General features: G+C 39.1%; 1 protein-coding gene across 1 annotated transcript; it reads left to right on the top strand.

Annotated features, from left to right (window-relative positions):
* The first annotated feature begins 12,321 nt into the window (after nucleotides 1–12,321).
* LOC133804206 (glutathione hydrolase 1-like) lies at nucleotides 12,322–15,909 on the top strand. Its single transcript, XM_062242368.1, has 7 exons — nucleotides 12,322–12,640; nucleotides 12,802–13,151; nucleotides 13,395–13,910; nucleotides 14,022–14,260; nucleotides 14,361–14,625; nucleotides 15,122–15,259; nucleotides 15,519–15,909. Exons 1-7 carry the CDS (start codon nucleotides 12,628–12,630, stop codon nucleotides 15,729–15,731), a joined length of 1,734 nt encoding a protein of 577 aa, XP_062098352.1. The 5' UTR covers nucleotides 12,322–12,627; the 3' UTR covers nucleotides 15,732–15,909.
* Nucleotides 15,910–22,247: the final 6,338 nt, after the last annotated feature.

Raw genomic sequence — 22,247 nt, 5'->3', positions numbered from 1 at the left:
AACAATAGGGTTACGCCCTGGAATACAAACAATGGGGCCACGCCCTGCTCTACGGGTACAACAGTTTCCTTACCTGTGTCCCGAGCTATCTGAGCACCGCAATCCCGAGCATAGTCCCCTAACATGAGCCTCATTGAAAACCTAGTCATAACGCATTCATAATAACCATCCATCAAGTTCCAAACCAATAAATAATTTTGGAATATAAATCTAGCCTCTAGGACCTTGGATTCTACCAATCGGGGTGGTAAAATCCTTCCCGAGCCTTAACATTTGAGTTCCCGAGCTAAAAACCATTAAACAGCCATTGCTTTGAATTTGAGTCGCATCCCAGCCCCTTAAGGGTCGCGGCGTGCTCAAGTCAGAGGCAAAATGCCTCTCTACTGAGGGACACGGGTCACGGTGCGTCTAGGCAAATAGGGGCTTTCCAGCCTCTTCGACACACACGGGTCGCAGCGTCTGAAAAACAGGGCCGCGGCCCAAGCCCCCAAACCCGTAAATCCTAGCTATCTTTTGCGTTTTTCCTCGAGCCCAAACCCCAATTTCATACCCCAAACACCAATTCAACCCATATCAAGCCTAGACTTCCCTTCCACATAACCTAAACATCACAACAAAACCCCAAACAACTCCACACACTCATCAACACCCAAAATCAAACTCAGAATTGAACTCTGATGCAAACCTCTAATCCTAGCAGAATTCAACATGATGATCAAGTTTAAGAGCTTACCTCTGTACAAGATTCAGACCTGAGCTAACTTGAATTGCCTCAAACTTCAGTTTTCCTAAAGCTTCAGCCTCAACCACTTGAATTCCCAAAGCTTGCTTAAGTCTCCAAGAGAGAGAGAAAACCGATGGAGAAAAAGAGTTTAGAGTTGCTACTTGTCCTTCACTTAATTCTAGTGGTTTCTCAAGCCATCTAAGTGTATGTCCAACCTTAGTCAAAAGTCTAAAATGCCCTTGAGCTTATCCTAATCCTCAAGTGCTACCAAGGGCAATTTCGTCAATTGCCAAGTCCTGCTAGTTCCTCAAGTGTTCCTATAAATTCTCGTTTAATCCCGACATGTCCAAATCATTGCTAAATTACTACCCATTACTCGATAAATCCCAAACACATATTACATTCACAAAATACCCCTAGGCTCCTCCTGAGCCGAGTATTCGACCACATTGTGACTATCTAGCTAAACTGCTCCCTAGGACTGTCTTGGATCGTGCATCACAAATAATCACCACTCACTCGTGGTATCAATCATAATATACACAAATATTGCATTTATGCCCTCAATGGGCTAAAATTACAAATATGCCCCTAATAGCCAAATGGGGCCCACATGCATATTTAATTCACCTAAACATGCATTTCTAATCACATAATCATCAAATTCATATATTAACGTAATTAAATCAATTATTGCCCTCCAAGCACGCTAATCAAGGCCCTAAGCCTTATTAGCAAATTTGGGACGCTACAGTCTTCAACAAAGGAAGACCTTCTTGTTGCCCTCCCTCTAGTTGGAATTCTGACCAGGAGTGGATCAACAAAGTCAAGATGCACAATAAAAGTCCAATTATTTGGAAGGAATTTCCTTATTCCTTGTTAAAATTCCTCAACCATCCGTCAATATTTCTGATCGGGAACAAAATAAAAATCATAATGAGAGTGCTCACCAAATTCATCAGATGGTTCCAGAATATCACGATTAAGGTCAATATCTAGTCGACTCTGTTCCACTTCATCAATCAGAGTCTGTAGCAAGTCCGAATCAATAGAATAATCACTCTCCCAGTGATTGCGTGCATACATTTGATGAAAATTAGATGGGAGATGAGCTATTCGACCAGCCTATGTGTGTGCCTAACTAAGTTTGAGTTGTTCAAAAAACACTATTCTACTTTCAAGCATAAACTAGTGCGAATTTAAAAAGGCAAGCATTACTTCTTTGAGTTTTCAAATAAACAAAAAATCCTCTCGAAGCCAACAACACAATCAAAGGTAATCCATGACCTAAAATCATTTTACTACTCCCTAAACAGACATTTTAACAGACATTTTCTTAAAATATCAGTGATTTTTGCAACAACAAAAAACATACTAGGTTTTATGTAAAAAATCAAGAACATACAGATATGAAATCTCCAAAAGATGCATGGAAGTTATGCAACAAGTAACAAAGAGTCATGCAAATGCAAAAAAATAAAGTTGGAAACTTACTGTGATGAGAATCTGGTTGAAAGACTGGGAGAAAAAGGGGATTTTTGGAAGAGGAAATGAAGAGCAAGGGCATGGTTTGAGAGGGTTTCAGAGAAAAAGAAAGCTTGGAAAATTTGAAAAAGTAAAGAAGGAAAGGTTATGGGAAGACCTATTTATAGGTAACGACTCGAAAGAAAGCAGAAGACGTCATCTTAAAAAAAATCATCATGAGTTTCTGAGGTGATGAGATGCCATGCACGTGGGTTGGTGAAAAGGTGCCTCATTTTTTGTTGAAAAGGTGCAATGATGACCGAGTGGGAAAGTGTGAGGGACGCTTAGGAAACCCAAAAGCCATCAGTTGTGTATTCGAGGATGTGTGGACATTGCGTATAAAAGCAAAGCTATAAGCTGTAAAGTGATAAACAGAAGTTGAATAGCTGCTTACCTGGTCGAAGATTAGAAGTTTATCCAGTGCTGGTCACCCAATGATAAACTTGGGGGGCAAATGTTTAACCCAATTTTGACTGGATGACGTGGCTGCTATGAAGAAGACACATGGCGTCATACCACATTAAATCTGAAATGCTAGTTAGAATGAGTAGATGCTCGAGGAGGCTACGTCATAATATAAAAGGTTGTTTCGCAAAGAGCTAATAACCTACTCGATGATGGAGCAGACTAGTGCCATCTCATGAAGTAGCTCAGATTACAAGACTTGTTCATTAAGAAGTGCGCTTAACGTAAAGATCCGGGTTTCACAAGACACTATCAAATATTCCAAGATATTTATGAAACTGATATTTATATTGTATTATTCCTATATTATTTGAATATGTAACTGAATGTACTGATCCCACACCAACACGTGTAGGACCTAGATTTGCTTGTAAGGGCCCATAGCCAATTAAGACTCTATAAATAAGGGGTTTATTCAATCATTGACCCTACGTGAAAAAGAGGAGAAAAAGAGCTAGATATCTCTTTTGTAAGCACTCTACATACAAAACCCTTTGAATTGTATTCCTTTATCAGCTTAAGAAACTCAGTTGAACCATGTTTCTTCTTGATCTTAAGAGTGATACTTTTCTAATAAATAAAAGTGCAAGTGGAGATAGGTCATTACCAACTCTTGGGGCCGAACCACTATAAAATTCTTTGTGTCGTTTACTTGATTCTATTTCGTTTAATTCTTATTCTATCATATAAATTGACTCAGTGTCGTTGACCAAAACATTGGTCAACACTATCAGTCTTGGTCACATATAAAGCCCAAACTTAACTCCCATCAAACCAAAACAGGCAAAAGAAATATATTGGAAAATTTCATAAAACTTATCAGAAACTAAGAAAATGAAATTTCAACCGGATATAAAGATACTTACAATTTGGTTTCTCGATCAAGGAAGTTATAGCAGGGTCGAAAGTAATGGCCTGAAAACTTCTGGAAAATGAGGGAATGCAAAGAGCTTTGAGTATTTGAGAAGAAAGAGAAAAGGAAATTTTTTGAATGCAAAGGTGGTAAGACTCAGGTGTGGTTATCCTATTTATACGTAAATTTTGGAAACCAATCTAGGTTGCATGATTAGATCAGCTCGAGATCCAAGGCCCTGATTTAAATAAGCCAAGCGGCGGCAAAAAGTTGACAAGACAACTGTCACAGTACTCGAAACATGAACAGGGGCCTATTGCAAAACGACATGTATCCCATACTCAAATGAGTGGGTGGGAATGTTTTCTCAAAACAGAAGCCGAAAAGCCCCTACTGTGCATGTCAGAAGTGATGTCATGCACGAGCAGGAGCTTGGGGAGCAAATGTTGTACCTCAAAAATAAGAGCTAGATTACTCAGCACGGGGTACAGCTTGCAAATAGGCATATGAATAAAGAAAGACGCTGACTTTGAAGTGAGCATCTCGAGTCAAACTTGATGGCTTATGACAACCAGATAGTCTCCAGATTGCTTCTTGTGATAACAATTTAGTTCGAGATGTGTGTCACCCAAATCGCCTTCGTGAAGCTCTAAACATGACTCGCGCCAGTTCAGATTAGTGCTACGACATCCATCTCGAAGAAAGGGTTCAGCTTGCGAAAGCCTAGTCACGACGCACAGTGAAGGATCCCAAAAGACTCGGAGATTCTTTATATGCCTCATAAAGGCCCATATTTTATTATGCATTTCTTACCCAACATTTATGTAAATGGGAAGTTACCCAAAATTGGTCAATTACCATATTAATGTACGGTTACCCAAAATTTTCCATGAGAATCTTTTATAAATACAAGGGGAATGGTCTGTTAAAGGGATCAACTTTCTATATGAAAAAACTCTGCTGAAATTTTCATAAACAATTTCCTCTAGAGTCCTAAACAGATCAATAAGAGTGACTCAGGGACAAGGTAGATTTTAACCACTGAACCACATAAAATTGTGTGAGCATTTTGTATTCTTGTTTTTTTACTACTTTTTATACATCCGGTTTACAAAAAGCATATTATCTCTATTGTCGGATTTCTAAATCCTTGTTGTCGAAAAACTGCGTCAACAACTTCTATCTCAAATCCTAAGAACAATAATGAACATGCCCTAAATTCTATAGAGTAATTAGGTCTTACCTTCAAGTTGATTCCTAATTCTCCAACCCTTCTAGATCTCAATTTTAGAGAGAGTCCTTGCTTTGATCGATAAGGTGGCTGAGAACAATACGATAAGCTTAGCCCAATTTCATCTTAATATGCATATAATAACCCTAGAACCAAAAGACTAATTTACCCCCAATTCTAACTCTATAATAATTAGGATCAAGTCCTTTTAATAATTTCACTCAAAGCTAATAGTTTTTTATTTCCTTAATTAACTTATGACCCAAAAGTTCTTTGAATTATACTATGGCCCTTAACTACAGAATTTGTGACACTTATACCCTTACTACTTGAAGGAATCATTGTCGTTGCTCATAAACGTACTCAATTTCAGAAATTGCTCACATAATCATATTTCAAATCATAACATAGTCAAACGAACACATAATCATGTAATCACATAAAATTACAAAAATACCCCTAACAGTTACCATTTTATGAAAATGCCCATTTTAAAGGAAACAAATATTACAAGTGAGAACTTAGCAGATTCGTTCACCAAACCTCTTAAGAAATATTTGGTAAGTTCTACATCTAGAGGGATGGGACTGAAATACCTAGAAGTATAGATTCACTAATGATGGCAACCCAACTCAAAGCCTCTCAACATCGAGTGTAGTGTTCAATGGATAAGAACAAGTCATTGATACGTGGATAGTTTCAACACTAACATAATTGTGAGTTCCATCTAAGGATGATTAGCGTTGGTTGCTATATGACATGAGGATTAAAATCCTAAGGCTTTTAATGAAGTTTAGTTGAAAAGCAACAAGCATCTCTAAAGGCAGCAAAGATGTAAGAACTTCACCTATGTGAACTTAGAGGTGGTGCCACCTCTCATGGGAGTTGGAGTTTCTCCCTGGAAAGTTCATGAATGGATAAGCACAACTCCATTAATAGTGCTAAGCGTGCACATTGGGAAAATGAATGATCAAGTGGAGGTATGTGAGGTATCACCGGTTTTATCACTAGGAATCCTCTGTTCAATCTTTTAAGACACCAAGTATTTTGATAAGGCTTTGTAGTGCTTTTACTAAGGTAACGTTTGAATCGAAAGATACTTTACTTGACGCTCCAATACTATTTGAATTAGAAAAGAGAGGATTATATTTAACCAAGTGAAGGAATATTTAGATTGGTTCAATATAATGGTTAAGTAATTTAACACAATGTGGTGCAAAATTCTTAACGGTATTCACTTAAGTTGAAGTGAAAATATGAGTTTTTTTATAGTCATCTATAATTGACTTTTATGGGTCTAAAGTGATACAATGAGGTATCTAAGCTTCCTCTAAAAGTTTGGAATCATTTGGAGGTGCTTAAGGGTGATTTTAGGTACCCTAGGTAGTGGGAAGCGACATGTTGCAACCTAGGTGGCGACATGTCGCCACAAGGCTTAAAACCAAAACCAAATCAATGGACAGGCGACATGTCGCCTGTCACTGGGCAACATATCGCTTGAGACTTTCTAGGAAAGTCTAATTTTGGCTCTAAAATGATGTGTATAAAAGCTATAATCCTATTGGTTGAGCCTAATGACGATGCCTAAACTATAAAAGGGGTCATTTGGAGTTGTAAAGCTTTGATCACACTTTTCAACTCTCTATCTAACCTCTTTATCTCTCTAGCTCCCTAAAAACATTCATTTTCTCCAAGAAACTCATTAAGCATTGCTTGACTTGCATGAATTTCAAGGCTTGTTAAATCACACTTGTCATTCTACCATGGTAGAAACTTCAACCAACTTCGGGAAGGTTTGTAATAGAGATTTTGGAAAATGAAGATCTTTCATGTGCAAGCTTTAGGGTTCTACTTATAAGACTTTTATCTTTCTAACCCTAACTTTGTGTTTCGATTAATTAATTATGTTTCCGTATCTCATTGTGTGTTTATTCATCATAATATTGATGATAAATTATGTTATGATTATTCCATCTTTTTATCCTTAATTTTCTCAATTAATAATTGATTGTCGAGATTTGTCTTCAAACTTTGATTATGGTTCTTTAATTATCAAGATTTTCTTTTCTGCTATGAATATGGTTATTGATTAATCTTTAGGGTTTGTATTATTGAATTAATTCATTTAGTCACTGTTGATATATGTTTTGTGAGCCTTAAATTCCCAAAATTATATAAGAAAATTCTAATGTAGGGGCATGATTTTTACCCCTATCGGTAAGGGCATCGCTATTTTCGACATATGGAGAATTTATAACCCAATTTTTTTATATGGTGGTGTACATTGTTGTTATAGCTTTAGAATATTACAAATAATTTACTGTGTCAAATTAGGGTTCCAAAAATCAGTTGTATGTGTGACTGTTTTTTTTTTATACGCATGTAAAACAGACTTTTTGATTCATGATTTCGCCACAATAAATTAACTCATAATTTCCTAAAAATTAGTGAGATGACTGCTATAACTACAATATACACTATCATATAAAAAAAATAGATTATAAATTCTCGATATGTAGAAAAACAGAGACACCTTTATAGGTAGGGGCAAAACCCATAATCCACTAGCATTACCCAATAAATATTCATATGATACGTGAGAATGAAAAATGTCACGGAACTGATGTAGATCAAGTAGAGACTTCTCTCTTAAAAAATAATTATGGAATATGGAGTTAGGGTTTGTAATTTTGATAAACCCTTAGTCAAACTCCTCTACATATACTACTTTCCAGACTAGAATAATTCTATACTATAAGACGAGGAAAACAACAAAATAGAAATTATAAAACCACTAATTGAGGGTCATTTTTTATTTTCATGTCAATTTTCAATTCATATAGAAAGATACCCTGCCATGCCAAAAATTATTAGCAACTTATTTTAAACATGTGTGTGTTTTTTTCTCTCACTTAATATTCTTTTCATGCTATATTATATAAACAATAAACAAATTAAGTATTATTATTAAAAAGAAAAAAGAAGACAAGATGTAAAACAAAACAAAAAATAAAAGATGGACAAGATCACATCTAAGTCAAGACCATACCTATATAAATAATGAACATAAACCTATCTTTATGACCCACTAATTTTGTTACTATCCAAATCATGACACATATTTATTTATATTTGTTAATAATTTGAAAGGGTTATCTTCTCCTTCAACTTCAGATTATATTATGTGGGTTGGGATTATAACACTGACTTACTATGTTCTCCTCTTGCTTGGGTCGATGGTGGTCAGCTTAAGGATAAGGAGAACTTTTGGTAGAGTTCTTTGGTTCGAAATTGTTTAGTAAACCTACTTAATTACGCCCTCTTTTTATTATTATGTACAGTAATGGAATTTAATCTCCCTTTTTTAAGTCTTGTGCATTTGCTATGCCAAACCACATATTACTTTTACCAAATGAAAAATTATAAGGTTTGTCTAATTTAGACCTATATTGACGACAAGGATATGAAGAATTTCACTATGAATAAGAAAACTACAGAAGAATTACCAAATTTTCTCACAATCACAATTTCTCATACACAAATAGCTTTTGCATGAAAATGATTCCTCCATTTTCTACAATTCAATCTACAATTCCATCACTGCCTAAAGAAATAAAATAAAAATGTCATACACAAAAATACTCAAAATTTCAATCTATTAAGAGATATTACATTAACATCTCAAAATAAGACTGCACTCATCTTTTTGGTTGCAAATATTTTCATTATTAATTAATTATTATATATTACTTTGAGAAATTAACATCCTAAGAATTAATTTGATTTTAGCACACTTTTCTCAAAATATTTAATATATCATTTTCATATTAATTAGATTGTCATTCTTAATAATATTATTTTAGGTGTAATTATATCCAAACAAACCATATATATAATTATATATATTAGATTTGAATCCTTCTTCCTCCCACACACACTCATACACTTTTTATTTTGTCAAAAAATACTGACTTCGATAAATGTTAATGTTCATAAGTACAGATAGAAGGAGGGATCTTTTCCATCCAAGAAATCTTACCGTCTAGCCTAAGAGCATACTTAGCCAATCCATGAGTCGTAACATTAAAGTTACGATTAACATGAGAAAGAAATGCCCCCAGAAAGTTAGATAATAAAGTTTTGAATAAATAGGATTTTTGCCTCCCGAACTATTACCACTATCACATCGTGCCCCCTAAATATTTCGCGTTGTTAAAAATTCCCCCCGAACTATGCACGTTACTGAATTGTGGGATTTCTGTTAGATTTCATCATATTTGGCTAACGGAGAGCAGATTTGGCATTTTGGGTACTGACGTGGCAGTGTCACGTCAGTGCCACGTGTATAATGTAAATTTAAAAAATCATTTTAAAGATTGAAAAAACAAAATAAATACTAAAAATGTATAATTTTAAAATTAAACAAAATATCAAATATATAAAGTAGATTTTATTTAAATAAAATTAATTAATAAATAATTATAGTTATAAAATTATTAAATTTTCAAAAAGAAAGTTTGCGTATTAGTTGTAGTTAAAAAAAAAGTTTAATTAAATTATTAAAAAGACAATAATTAAAAGAACCATTTTGATACCCACCCACTTTTAATCATTATATTAATCTAAATCAAACCCCTTACATACACTCCATTGCTATATCTTCTTCATTTTCCCAAATCAATTCCAAACTTTTTATCTTAAATGAATTTAACATCAAAATTCACAAGCAAAACCTAAACACAAAACTAAAGCACATATTTAAATGGGCATGAAAAAAATGCATATATGAACTCAGGCCCAACCCCAACGACTTCACATTCAACCTCTGCAAGCCCCGACCCCAACCCAACCCCGCAGTCCCCGACCCCAACCCAACACCGCAGTCCCCGACCCAAAACCTCGTCACCACCAACCCAAAACATCAAAGATCAAGCCCGCAGTCCCCAACCCCGCAGTCCCTGACCCCAACCCCAACCACGTCACCGTCGACCCCAAACCCGCAGATCCAGCCCGCAAGTCCCAGACCCCAACCCCACAATCCACGACCCCAACCCCGTCGTTGGTGACCCCAAACCTCACAGATATCTGAAAAAAGAAAACGTAGAAGATGAAGAAGGAGAGAAGTCGAAGTTGAGGAGTGGGGCAGAAAGAAAAAAGAAGTAAAAAAATATATTTTTTAATAAGAATATAGATTATATAATTTTTGAATTAATATTTTGTTTTTTTAATATTTAAAATTGATTTTTTAAATTTTAATTATACACGTGGCACTGACGTGGCAATGCCATGTCAATACCCAAAATGTGAAATCTGTTCTCTGTTAGCCACATAGGATGAAATCTAACAGAAGTCCCACAACTCAGTAACGTGCATAATTCGGGGGGAATTTTTAACAACGCGAAATATTCAGGGGGCACAATGTGACAGTGGTAATAGTTCGGGGGGCAAAAATCCTATTTATTCTAAAGCTTTTATATCCGAAAAAATGAGTCTCATCTCATTGTGATACACAGTAGTATTATCCAAAACTTGGACCAAAGACAATGAGTTAGTGAAGAAAGCTTTAATAGGTAGGCCAATTCTTCGAACCCATATTAGTCCCACCAATAGAGCTAGTGCTTCTTCCTAAAACACCGATAAGAGACATGTATCATACACTTAACCATTTGAGCAAGCCTATTAAACTATACATTTTGAAATATTGTATAACTACTAAGGTAGTATTTATAGTCTTGCTTTCAAACAAACCTTAAAAACAAAATTATTTACCACTACACCAAAATACCCATCTTATGTCAGTCAAACGCGCCAGTCAACACAGTTGACGACGCCGTTGACCGAGAATCAGTATTTGTGGCAGTTGAGCACTGTCACAAATGCAGGGGCATTTGCGTCAGTGATAACACTGACACTGTTAATTTGGCGAAGTTTGCGTCAATGGCCAACTGACGCTGTTAACGCACTGTTTGCGTCAGTGGGGCACTGACACAAATGGTGCGCCCAGTATTAAATCTCAGCCATCGACCCTGAGCCCCTCATTCTCCCAAATTCAAAACTTAGGTTTTCTCCCAAGAACCAGTGGCGCATTCGACTTCCTAGACCTATTTTGGTGAGTTTTTTTTTTTTAATTTTAAGGTTAAATTGATGAATATAATATGTTTATGAACCTTATACATAGTTTTTTTTTTTAATTTTTGTTTAGATTTCTGATTTTGAATATTATATTGTTTGAAAAACCAAAACCCAAAAACCCTCCTCTTGATTTTTTCTCTGACTGGGTTCGCAGGGGTCATGTATGTGGCTGGGGTCGTGGGTGTCGTGGGGGGTGGTTGGGGTCGTGGGGGTTGAGAGGTGGCTAGTTGGGGACTGGGTACAAGGGGGCTAGGGTCGCATGGGGTGGCTGGGGGCTAGGTACAAAGGTCGAGATTCATAGTGTTTTTTTTAATATAGCATTTGCGTCAGTGAGGAACTACCACAAATGTCAGATTTGTGACAATTCTCCAGTGACGCAAATGTCAGCCTGGTTTGCGTCGTGGGATTTCACGTCACATATAAAACTGACGCAAAACTCAATTGTGGCAGTTAGAAACTGATGCTAATGATATTTTTTGTAGTAGTGTACTGACAAACAGTTTTGTAATAAAATATTTTTATGTACGTGAAAAGAAATTTTAAAAATTTATGATGACTTTATTTAGAATGGAGTGTGAAGAGAAAAAAAAAAGTAGTATATAAAAGAGTATGTATCCTAAATTTTTACATACATTGATTTTAGCAAACATAGAAGTTGAATATTATAATTATACTAAAGTTTTTTTTTCACAAAAATTATACTAAATGTTTTGATTTTAATTAAATAAAATGAAAGTTTGTGTAAAAGGAAATTTTGAAAATTTATGAGAAATTTATTTATTTAGAGAGAGAAAGAGAGAGAGAGAGAGATAATTTTATTGAAATATCAAAATGCAATGAACGTGTAAGGACCAAAATGTTGAAAAGAACCTATAATTTATTTTGAAACTTTATGAGAAATTTATTTAGAAAAGGATAAGGAGAAAAAAAAAAAAAAAGAGAGAGGTGTATAGTCTTATTCAAATATCAAAAGGGCAATAAACGTGAAAATTTATAAGAAATTTATAAAGAAAAGGATAATGAGGAAGAAGAAGAAGAAAGTGAAGAAAGAGAGGTCTATATTCTTATTCATTAAACGTGTATCATAAAAGACCATAATGTTGACAATAACCTATAATCATTTACCCATATGGCTGCTAAATGACTTGTCTTTATCACTCCTTAAGATAGTGGAGAACCTAAACTTTATTTCCTTTTCTATTCTATAAAGCAATGTTTTAATGGTTCAAAAGTGTTAATAGTTGTTAACTTTGTTTGGCATATTAATTAATAATAATCCAATATTTAATAGACATCCATGTAGTAGCAACAAGCTTTATTATACTTTAGTACACCAGAGAACACATGAGCTAGTGTTCTTTAGTAGCTATGTGACTGAAACTCTGAGCGATTATTTATCTGTTAAGTAGGAATTATTATAATTGGAGGGAAAATGCTACTAAGATTAAGATTGGTTCCTTCTTAAAACGAATTGATATTAAATTGATGTTAAGAGAAACTGAATAAACTAAAAAGTTGAAACATTGTACTTGGACTTCGACTTGTTATTACATCAACTCATATCCACATTTTTCTTCTTGCTATAATTATAAAAGTTCCCTTTGCCCACTTTATAGATATAATTTTTCTTCATGTGAGAGAAAGCAAGCTGGCATTTCTCACAGTGAAATCACCATAAGAAACTTCTGCTAGAGCTTAATGATGGTAACGTGTAAGTGATCTATAAATTTCTTCTTCTGTTCTAGATGATTTCACTGTTTTTCTTGTTTGTTCTTCTTCTTGACTTGACATGTTCTTTGTCTACTTCACGGTTGACTTTCTTATTTGGAAAAAAAACTCGGTACTAATAGCAACATATCATCTTCAATGCAGCTTATACATCTTTTTGGCATAGTTTTATACTAGTTTTCTTTCCACTCATACTTCTTAGTACAAACCTTGGTTCAACGAGTACTAGTTCGACCAAACACAGACGAGAGGTAATTGTGGCACATCATGGAGCTGTTGCCACTGATCATGGCCGATGTTCCCAAATTGGGACTCAAGTTCTACGAGAGGGAGGCCACGCCGTGGATGCGGCGGTGGCTGCTGCTCTGTGTTTGGGAGTGGTGAGTCCGGCTTCCAGTGGTATTGGTGGAGGAGCTTTCATGAATTTAAGGCTAGCCAGTGGACAGGCACACGTCTATGATATGAGAGAAACTGCCCCCATGCTAGCTTCTGAGGTCACTCAATTTCTCTTACAAAGTTTCTCTCTTTTACAATTTATATTAATTGTTTTATCTTTCTTTGCGTCATATTGTCCAAAAGTCTCTTTTGTACAATGGATCTTTAGGGCTGTAAACTTATTGTAAGTTGATAATTACAATGATTTTCCGAGACATGATGTTAGCATTATTATGTCAAGTGATTCCCTATGGTAATAATTTATAAGGCATAGACTGATTTTAGAAGACTTTGGTTATCAGAACATGTATGCCGGCAATGCTACTCTGAAAGCTAAAGGTAGTCTCTCCATAGCAGTTCCAGGAGAACTTGCAGGGCTTCACATGGCCTGGAAACAATATGGAAAGCTTCCATGGGCGAGGCTCGTAAGGCCAGCTGAGCGCCTTGCTCGCTTGGGATTCAAGGTGTCATTGTACCTTGAAATGCAGTTAATTGCATCAAAATCAGATATCTTTGGAGACAAAGGACTTAGTAGTGTTTTTACATCAAATGGTAATCTCTTGAAGGCAGGTGATATCTGCCGTAACAAGAAACTAGCTCAAACACTCGGAAAGATTGCAGATTTTGGTATAGAGGCCTATTACAATGGATCAATCGGATTAAATCTGATTAGAGATATTCAGAGGGCTGGAGGGATATTGACAATGAAAGACTTGCAAAGTTATCAAGTTAAGGTGAAAAAGCCAATTTCTGTTCATGTTATGGGGACCAAATTACTTGCCATGCCTCCTCCTTCTGGGGGTCCTCCAATGATACTGGTAAAGATATTTCTCTTCTGTTTATGTTATGTGATGCTTCATTTCATTTTCTCTTGCTTACAAATAGGAAGTTTAGAGTGTTAAATTACATCATTGTTTCGTGTTCAACAGATGCTAAACATTCTTTCCCATTATGGATTTCCTTATGGAATCTCTGGATCTCTTGGGATCCATAGAGAAATTGAAGCACTAAAACATACATTTGCTGTGAGAATGAACATTGGCGATCCAGACTTTGTTAATGTGTCTTCTGTTATATCTGATATGCTTTCTCCTAAGTTTGCTGCAAAACTAAGGAAGGACATAAATGACAACAGAACTTTTAATAATCCCAGCCATTATGGTGGCAGGTAAGCTGGTTTCATCTACTATCTTATCTTGAATTGTAAATTTGAGTTGGCATTTTTAAGCTATTGTATCCTTGAATTGGGAATGTCTGATGTCCAACAGGTGGAATCAGATCCATGATCATGGTACCAGTCATCTATCTGTCATTGATAATCAAAGAAATGCAGTCTCCATGACAACCACAGTGAATGCATATTTTGGCTCTAAAATACTATCACCAAGTACAGGAATAATCTTAAACAATGAAATGGATGATTTCTCCATGCCAGCAAATGTCACTAAAGGTGTTCGCCCACCTGCACCGGCTAATTTTATCAGGCCAGGAAAAAGACCCTTGTCATCCATGTCACCTACTATAGTTGTAAAGGTATGTCTCTTAAAAGTTGGGATAGTTCCCATTTAAGAATGCTCAATTAGTTAGCAGATGATGAAGAGTTTCTGGTCATTTAATGGTTCACTGAGAAAGTCCCACATTAGAGAAAATAGTCTGAGGAAAGCTTAATCTTCAAAGCTTGTTATAGCTAGTGATAAGCAAAACGTCTGTCTAATGTTTGTGTAAGTTTGATCATTAGTGCTTAATATATTTGTTATAATTCATTATGTATTGTGTTGTGTGGTCTAGAGGTCCTAGCATTGTATTGACATGTGTCCACATTCTATTTTCCTCGCATGTACTACACCATCTATATAATGAATAGTACCAGCCTTAGTATTCTTTGAGTTGGTTTTGGCATTTCATTCCTTTCTTAGCATTTCTTTTCTCCTTCTCCTTTCATCTAGGCATCCTTTTTAATGTGTGAGTCTTAACTGGGCAGTATTTTCATGTGTAAGATTTTACACTTACTTGTTATTTGTTTTTACAGAACAATCAACTTAAAGCAGCATTAGGTGCCAGTGGTGGAGCCTTTATATTTGCAGCAGTTGGTGAGGTCCTCTTGAATCATTTTGTCAAGAGAATGGATCCACTGACTTCTGTCATGGCTCCAAGGATCTATCACCAGGTTTTCTTCAAAACATATTATCAAACTCTCTCTCTCTCTCTCTCTAAAAAGGAGTATTTCTTCTAATAAAGTTTAAGATATTCTTATGAACTTTGAACAGAAATTCCATTCATATCTTTCTGAAACCATTTACATGTATTGATTATTTTATAGAGACCTCTTTAAAACTTGTATTGATTAGTTGTTTTGTCTACTAATCTCTTGGACTTTCAAGTTTCAACCATTACCATGCAATCTAATACAATTTGTGTTTGAACAGCTGATGCCCAATGTTGTTAACTATGAGAATTGGACAACAGTGATTGGAGACCACTTTGAAGTTCCTGCACATATCAGAGAAGCCCTTAAAAAGAAGGGTCATGTCTTACAGGGTCTTAATGGTGGGACTATTTGCCAGTTTATAGCTCAAGATGTGGGAAAGCTTGTGGCAGTGAGTGATCCGAGAAAGGGTGGGATTCCTGCTGCTTTTTGAGATTGTAGACTAGTTTTTTTTTTTAACCAAGATTGTAGACTAGTGTTATTATGGAATTGAAACCAATTGTTTGTTGCAAGTTACCTAAAATCAATAATCTTTTCCTCAATTTTATTATTGTTGGGAATATAAAAAGTAATAATAAATATAATTTTTTACCTGCTGAGAGCAGGATTGGTTTTTGGGTCATTTGGCCATTTGTCAAGTAAAATGTTTTCTTTTTTCTTTCTCTTTCTTTTATTTTGCTCAACAAACATTTCTTAATAATTCAGTCTTAGTGAGAAAATCGAGGCACGTAGCCAAACAAGTTTTAAGCTAAAAGAGAGATTTTATGGGAAGGAAATGATAATTTTATGTTTAAATTTTGATAATTTTCTTTTGTATATTAATAAATAGGCATAAATAATTAAATTAAATATTGACAAATAATAAAAATTTATTTCTTAGCACACCTAAAACACATATAATATATCTTTTACAAGCATAATGTGGATGCCAAAAATCCACCAAGGAAAAAAAGTCTGGTCCCTTATTGAAGTAAACAGCTAAGAGGCACCGAAGGCGTCAAGTACGCAATAGAGGCAGAAGGTTATTACGTGCCACCAAGAGGCCACACATTTTTGATGCCCCAGGCCTCACGAAGTTATTCCATGCCGATGAGAGGCAAGAATTCCACACCGGTAAAAGACCCACATCACGTGTCTAAGGTCCCTTGAAGGTCCAAAGCAATCATGTCTAAAGCCACGTAAGGTCCACTCTGTTGATGAGTGAGGCCCACTCGCATTGCAAGAATATCACAAAAGGCATCAAGCGCCTTGTGCGCACCCGTCACCTTGCACATCCCTGGAGCCTCGCGCGCGCGCCCAGCATCTCGCGCACATCTCGCCTCGCGCCAGTGTCTCACGGACACCACCTCAGGCACGCAGTAGGCGTCTCACGCGCGCGACCAGCGTCTCGCGCGCAGCAGGCATCTCACGTGCATCTCGCCTCGCGGACACCACCTCGGCCACGCAACAGGCGTCTCACGCACACGCCCAGCGTCTCGTGTGCAGTAGGCATCTTGCGCGCGCGCCCAGCGTCTCGTGCGCATCTCGCCTCGTGCCAGTGTCTCGCAAACACCACCTCGGCCGCGCAGCAGGCGTCTTGCGCACACGCCCAGCGTCTCCCACGCAGAAGCGCCTCACGCCGAGGGTCTCGCGCCAAGGGCCTCCCACCAAGCTCACCATGGCCTCGCTCCAAGGGTCTCGCGAGACACATGCCTCGCCTACAGAGCCACACTCTGTGCCAAGAATATGCGCTTGGGGTCGAGAGGCCCCTCTCGTCCCATTTTCATAGGTCCATCTCACGAGGTCCTTGATTGCCAGGCATCTTGAAATAACATGTAAGGATTTTACAATTGAAGCCCTTGGGAATAATGTACCTTGCGATGGTGAAAACCTGTGACTCGAGGAGCTCGTACAAATACGGAATGCACCTACAAACCAAGAGGAGTTGGAGTACAAACACGATGTACACGCTAGACAAGTAGTGGTCGTACAAGTAAGGTACTTGATGTGGTCCTCATCAGCCAATCTCTGACACCTGTACTAAACAAGTGATAAAGGTACATCTAGGTACTAAAGTGGAGGTGCTTCAACAAACTCTCGGCATGTACTAGAGCCGACCACCACGCTCCTGGCACCACTACCACCTGTAAACTGCATAAGCAGAGTCGTGTCCCAAGGGACCACAATGTACTAAGAGTCATCAGTGCTCTACTATAAATATGACCTCCCTTCATTTGAGAAGGGGGAAATTTTGGGGAGAATTTTGTAACCACTCATTGTTAATGAAAATAGACACTCTACCTTCTCTCTATTTTTCATTGTAAAATTTTAGCATTTACATTTTGTGTTCTTGAAATCATAAGGAAGTTTGCTTGAAGTTCATTTGATTTGAATCTACTTCTTTTACAACTCATGAAGTTCTTGATCTAACTTAGTTGACGAGTTCTTACCGTCAACACATACAAATTATATATGTGCCCAAAAAAAACTAAAATTCTAAAAGGGAAATTTCATGTTCTATGCATGATAACTTAGTGATATTTTTTAATGTACCAACATAAGTTACTGTTATCCAAAAAACAGGCACGGGTGACGTGGCAGGCGTCTTTAAACACGTGGCTCACACCTGGCAGAGTTCTGTTCGACCATCGACCAGTAAGATCCTCCTGGCGTGGCAGTTGAGTTTTCCTTACGATCAGCATGGTCGTACACTCCGCATATTTCAAGATGATCTTGTGGAAATTATAATCAATTCCGAGATTATCTCCAATGATTCCTGATTATCCGATTAATTAGGAGAGAATATCTGTAACAAATTCATGTAATCCTCCTTGAGCCTATAAATAGAGAAAGATAGCTCAAGGAATGGACTTTTTGGCTTTTTGCTAATTGAAGTTATACACTTACGAGAGAATTAGAGCTATTGTATTACGATTGTATTATTTACCTCTTTCAGGTTTGTAAAACTCAGAGAACCCTAGTTCTTTGATCACTCCTTTGAGGTCTCATATCAATAATAGCTTAAGTGGACGTAGGTCATTACCATTTCCTGGGGCCGAAGCACTATAATTTCTTGTGTTCTTTACTGTTTTTGTCATTATATTTATTCCAACACATCTATCCACATCAAGCGTTTTGACTCCGTGTCAGTTGACTAAAACAAGGGTTAACATTCTGGTGCTTTCATTGAGAGCTTGATACGAAATTGTTGAAGCAGTAATGGCGAAAACAACAAAGAAAACTGGGTAGACGGCTGGCGCTGCACCATCTCAACCGCCTCCTCCTCCAAACATGGCTGAAAATGAGCCACATTTGGAATTTGATGAGGAAGAACTGGATTCTGAGATGCTGAGAAATACCCTGGGGGTATTACAGGATGAACTGGCCAATCTGAGGGCCAGCCAAGAAAGTGTTGCGGAGATTATGGTGTGGCAGCAACAAGAGATAGAGCGACAGTGCCAGGAGCTAAGTGAAAGACAGGCGGAGATGGACCGTCGTCAGAGGGAGGCCATGGCAGCCCTCGAAGCAGCCCTGCAGTTGGCTAGGAATCAGGCTGCACCTGCCTCACAACCTGATCAACCCGCAAATGGGCCACCCCAAAGGGGTCCCAATCCTAGCCTGCCGATCCAGTCGTCGAGCCCTCGAAGGCCTAAGCAGCCGCCAATGCCTCAGGATGATGTCCCACCAAGGGATCCTGAAGCGCAGCCTCCATCCCAGGCTGGTCGAGGCAATCCCCCGCAGCCAAGGCAGAATAGGGCCGGGCAGCAGCCCCGTAGTCCTAGACGCCATAGGGGCGAAGAGCCGAACCCACCAAGCAGGGGGCAGCGTCCTTCTGGCAACAGAAGGAACTCAAAGATAAGCTCTGTGGCCCGGGGCCCCCCACGGCATGATAATGCACGGGGACCTACCGACCAACGCAGGCCACCCTCTAACGCTCGAGAAGTTCCAGCCCGAGGAGGCAACCGAGGGGACAGTCGATCCCACCATAGCCAATCAAGGTTCAGAGATGGCCATGGTTACAATGAAGCCGACTCAGGCAGAGAAAATGCTGGTCGGAGAAGCCCACCACCTAGGGAAGACCAACCCGAGAGACGTAACGCTGGGGGGCAGCCCAGACAAAATAACGTCTTTAACCGGCTCGGAGCAAGCGAGCAACGGCGAAGAGACGAAGACTTAAGAGATGTACTCAACGACCGTCAGGAACGGCATGATGAGTACATTCCCCCAGCAGCAGAGGCCCCGGCAATTCCTGATGCCGTGCAAGCCCAAATAGATGCCTTGAACCAGGCAGTACAACAGCTGGTCGGGGGAAGGACGTCTCATATCGAGTACGACAGGAGAAGGGGCACTCCTTTCTTTCAAAGGATAGTTGAGGCAGAAACTCCCAGCAAGTTTAAGATGCCCACGCTTCCGAACTTTGACGGGTATGGTGACCCGGTATCTTATGTCAACAAGTTTGAGATACAGATGGACATTCAGAAAGTGTCCGAAGACGCTCGGTGCAGGATCTTTCCTGCAACACTTTCTGGTGCTGCACAGGAGTGGTTTTTCAAATTCCCTCCTGCAAGTATTATTTCTTGGGAGATGTTCGTAAAGGAATTTTACGGACAATTCTATGCGGGTCGTGTGCACCCAACTAAGGCGAATCAGCTGGTGGAGATACGCCAGCAAGAAGGAGAGCCACTGAAGGATTACGTCTAGCACTTCATGCGAGCAGCGGGTGGAGCTAAAACAGTGGGAGATGAGGGCAAGATGATGGCCCTAACTGCAGGAGTTTGGCATCGCACGCCTTTGTGGAGTAGCCTTAGAAAGCATGGAGTTAAGACTACTCAAGAATTCTTGGATCGAGCTGATCGGTACATCAAGCTCGAGGATGCCATCGCCAGCGAGGGAAAGCCCCCAAGCAAAGATAAGGGGACTGCCGAACCCGCCAAAGCCGCCAATGGGTCAAAACCCAACAGCAACGGCAAAGGCAACGAGAACGTCAATGGCAATGGCAAGAATGTGGGGAAGCGGTCTCATAATGAACCTTCCACCTCTGAAAACAAATGCACTAAGGACAATCGTTATGAACCGCGGTTCACTAACTACACTGCCCTTGTCGAGTCTCGAGGAGAGGTGTATCAGGCCACAAGTTCTGGTGTGCCTTACAAAAGACCCGCTCCCATTCGAAAGGATATTTCGAAGAGAGATACTACCAAGTTCTGTCGTTATCATAACGACTACGGACACGATACAAACGAGTGCAACCAGCTAAAGGATGAAATCGAGTTCCTTATCAGACAAGGACACTTGAGGAGATACATACGGGCCTCGGGAACTTCCCAACAAGAGGCTCCAGGTGGCAACGAGCAGGCGCCCGCACGCCAACGTTCGCCACCTTTGCAGCCTGATCCCGTAGTTGGCACTTTACTCACCATATGTGGAGGCCCGCACCTTGCGGGAAGTAGCGGAAAGGCATGGGAACGATATGCTCGAACCCTACGCCATGACCAGGACATCGAGATGATGACTGTGGAGGACCGGGCATCAAAGAAGGCTCGATCAGAGGATAGTGAAATAACCTTCTCTGATAGCGACGCCCAGCATGTCTGGTTTCCACATTCCGATCCGCTGGTCGTGGATGTTCAAATTGCCAACATGATGGTGAAGAGAGTGCTAGTCGATATAGGAAGTTCAGTAAACATCTTATACAAGTCTTAACTGGAACGCATGAAGTTATCCGTCAAGGACTTGGAGCCCTGCAACCAAACAATTTACGGCTTCTCTGGTGAGGGACTCGCCCCAACGGGGTCAATCAGACTTCCGGTAACAGCAGGTACAACGCCTACTACCAGGACATTACTCGCTACTTTCATAGTAGTCGATTGTCCTTCGGCGTACAATGTTGTAATTGGAAGGCCCATACTGGTTGACCTTCGAGTCGTCACCTTAGTATGGCACTTGGCCATGAAATTCTCGACAGACGCAGGGGTAGGACGCGTGTTGGGAAATCAGAGGGAAGCAAGGTAGTGTTACAATGCCTCGATCACGAAGGCAAAGAAGGTAACATCGAAGAGCACTCCCCCAGAGAGGTTGCAGATGGCCATTGATACACAAGCCCAATCCGGTGATGGAGTTACCAAATAGGGTGTTGCCCAAAGTGAGGATAGAGATTTAGATCCTCACTTTGGGGATTTTGAGGAAGATGTTGGACCCGTCGAGGACCTTGAAGAGGTCCAACTTGACGAAAAAAATTCCGACCAGAGTTGTAAAGGTCGGTAAAAATTTAAAAGCAACAACGAAGCACGCATTGGTGGAATTTTTGAGAAAGAACCAGGAAGTTTTGCCTGGTCACATAAAGACATGGCTGGGATAGATCCTGCAGTCATTAGCCATGTCCTGAACGTTGACAAAAGTTTTCCACTGGTGCAACAGAAAAGAAGGCTGCTCGATAAGGATAGATCAAAAGCCTTAAAAGAGGAAGTTGAAAGACTGAAGGAGAATGGGTTCATTAGGGTGGCGTTTTATCCATCATGGGTCTCTAATCCAGTACTGGTTCCCAAGCCTAACAGCAAATGGCGAACCTGTGTGGATTTCACAGACCTTAATAAAGCCTGCCTGAAAGATTGCTTCCCACTCCCAAGGATCGACCAGCTGGTCGATGCAACTGCAGGACATGAGATCCTCTCTTTCATGGATGCATAATCAGGATACAATTAGATCAGTATGCATCCACCTGACGAGGATCACACTAGCTTTCGGACCGATACAGGGTTATACTGTTATAAAGTAATGCCCTTCGGACTGAAAAACGCCGGTGCGACTTACCAGGGATTGGTTAACCACATGTTTAAGGAGTTAATCAGAGTAAACATGGAGGTGTACGTGGACGACATGCTGGTAAAGTCAAAGAAGGCAGAAGGACATGTGAAGGATTTATAGGAGTGTTTCAATGTTTTGAACAAATATCAGATGAAGCTAAATCCTC

The sequence above is a fragment of the Humulus lupulus genome, chromosome 1 (assembly GCF_963169125.1).
Source record: "Humulus lupulus chromosome 1, drHumLupu1.1, whole genome shotgun sequence".
Classification (NCBI taxonomy): Eukaryota; Viridiplantae; Streptophyta; class Magnoliopsida; order Rosales; family Cannabaceae; genus Humulus; species Humulus lupulus.
The sequence above is the reverse complement of the archived record's forward strand: the minus strand, read 5'-3'. Positions and strand labels throughout refer to the sequence as shown.

Coding starts and splice junctions, on each gene's coding strand:
- LOC133804206 (XM_062242368.1), top strand. Junction 14,261..14,360: donor CCCAGCCATTATGGTGGCAG/GTAAGCTGGTTT, acceptor GATGTCCAACAG/GTGGAATCAGATCCATGATC. Junction 15,260..15,518: donor CTCCAAGGATCTATCACCAG/GTTTTCTTCAAA, acceptor GTGTTTGAACAG/CTGATGCCCAATGTTGTTAA.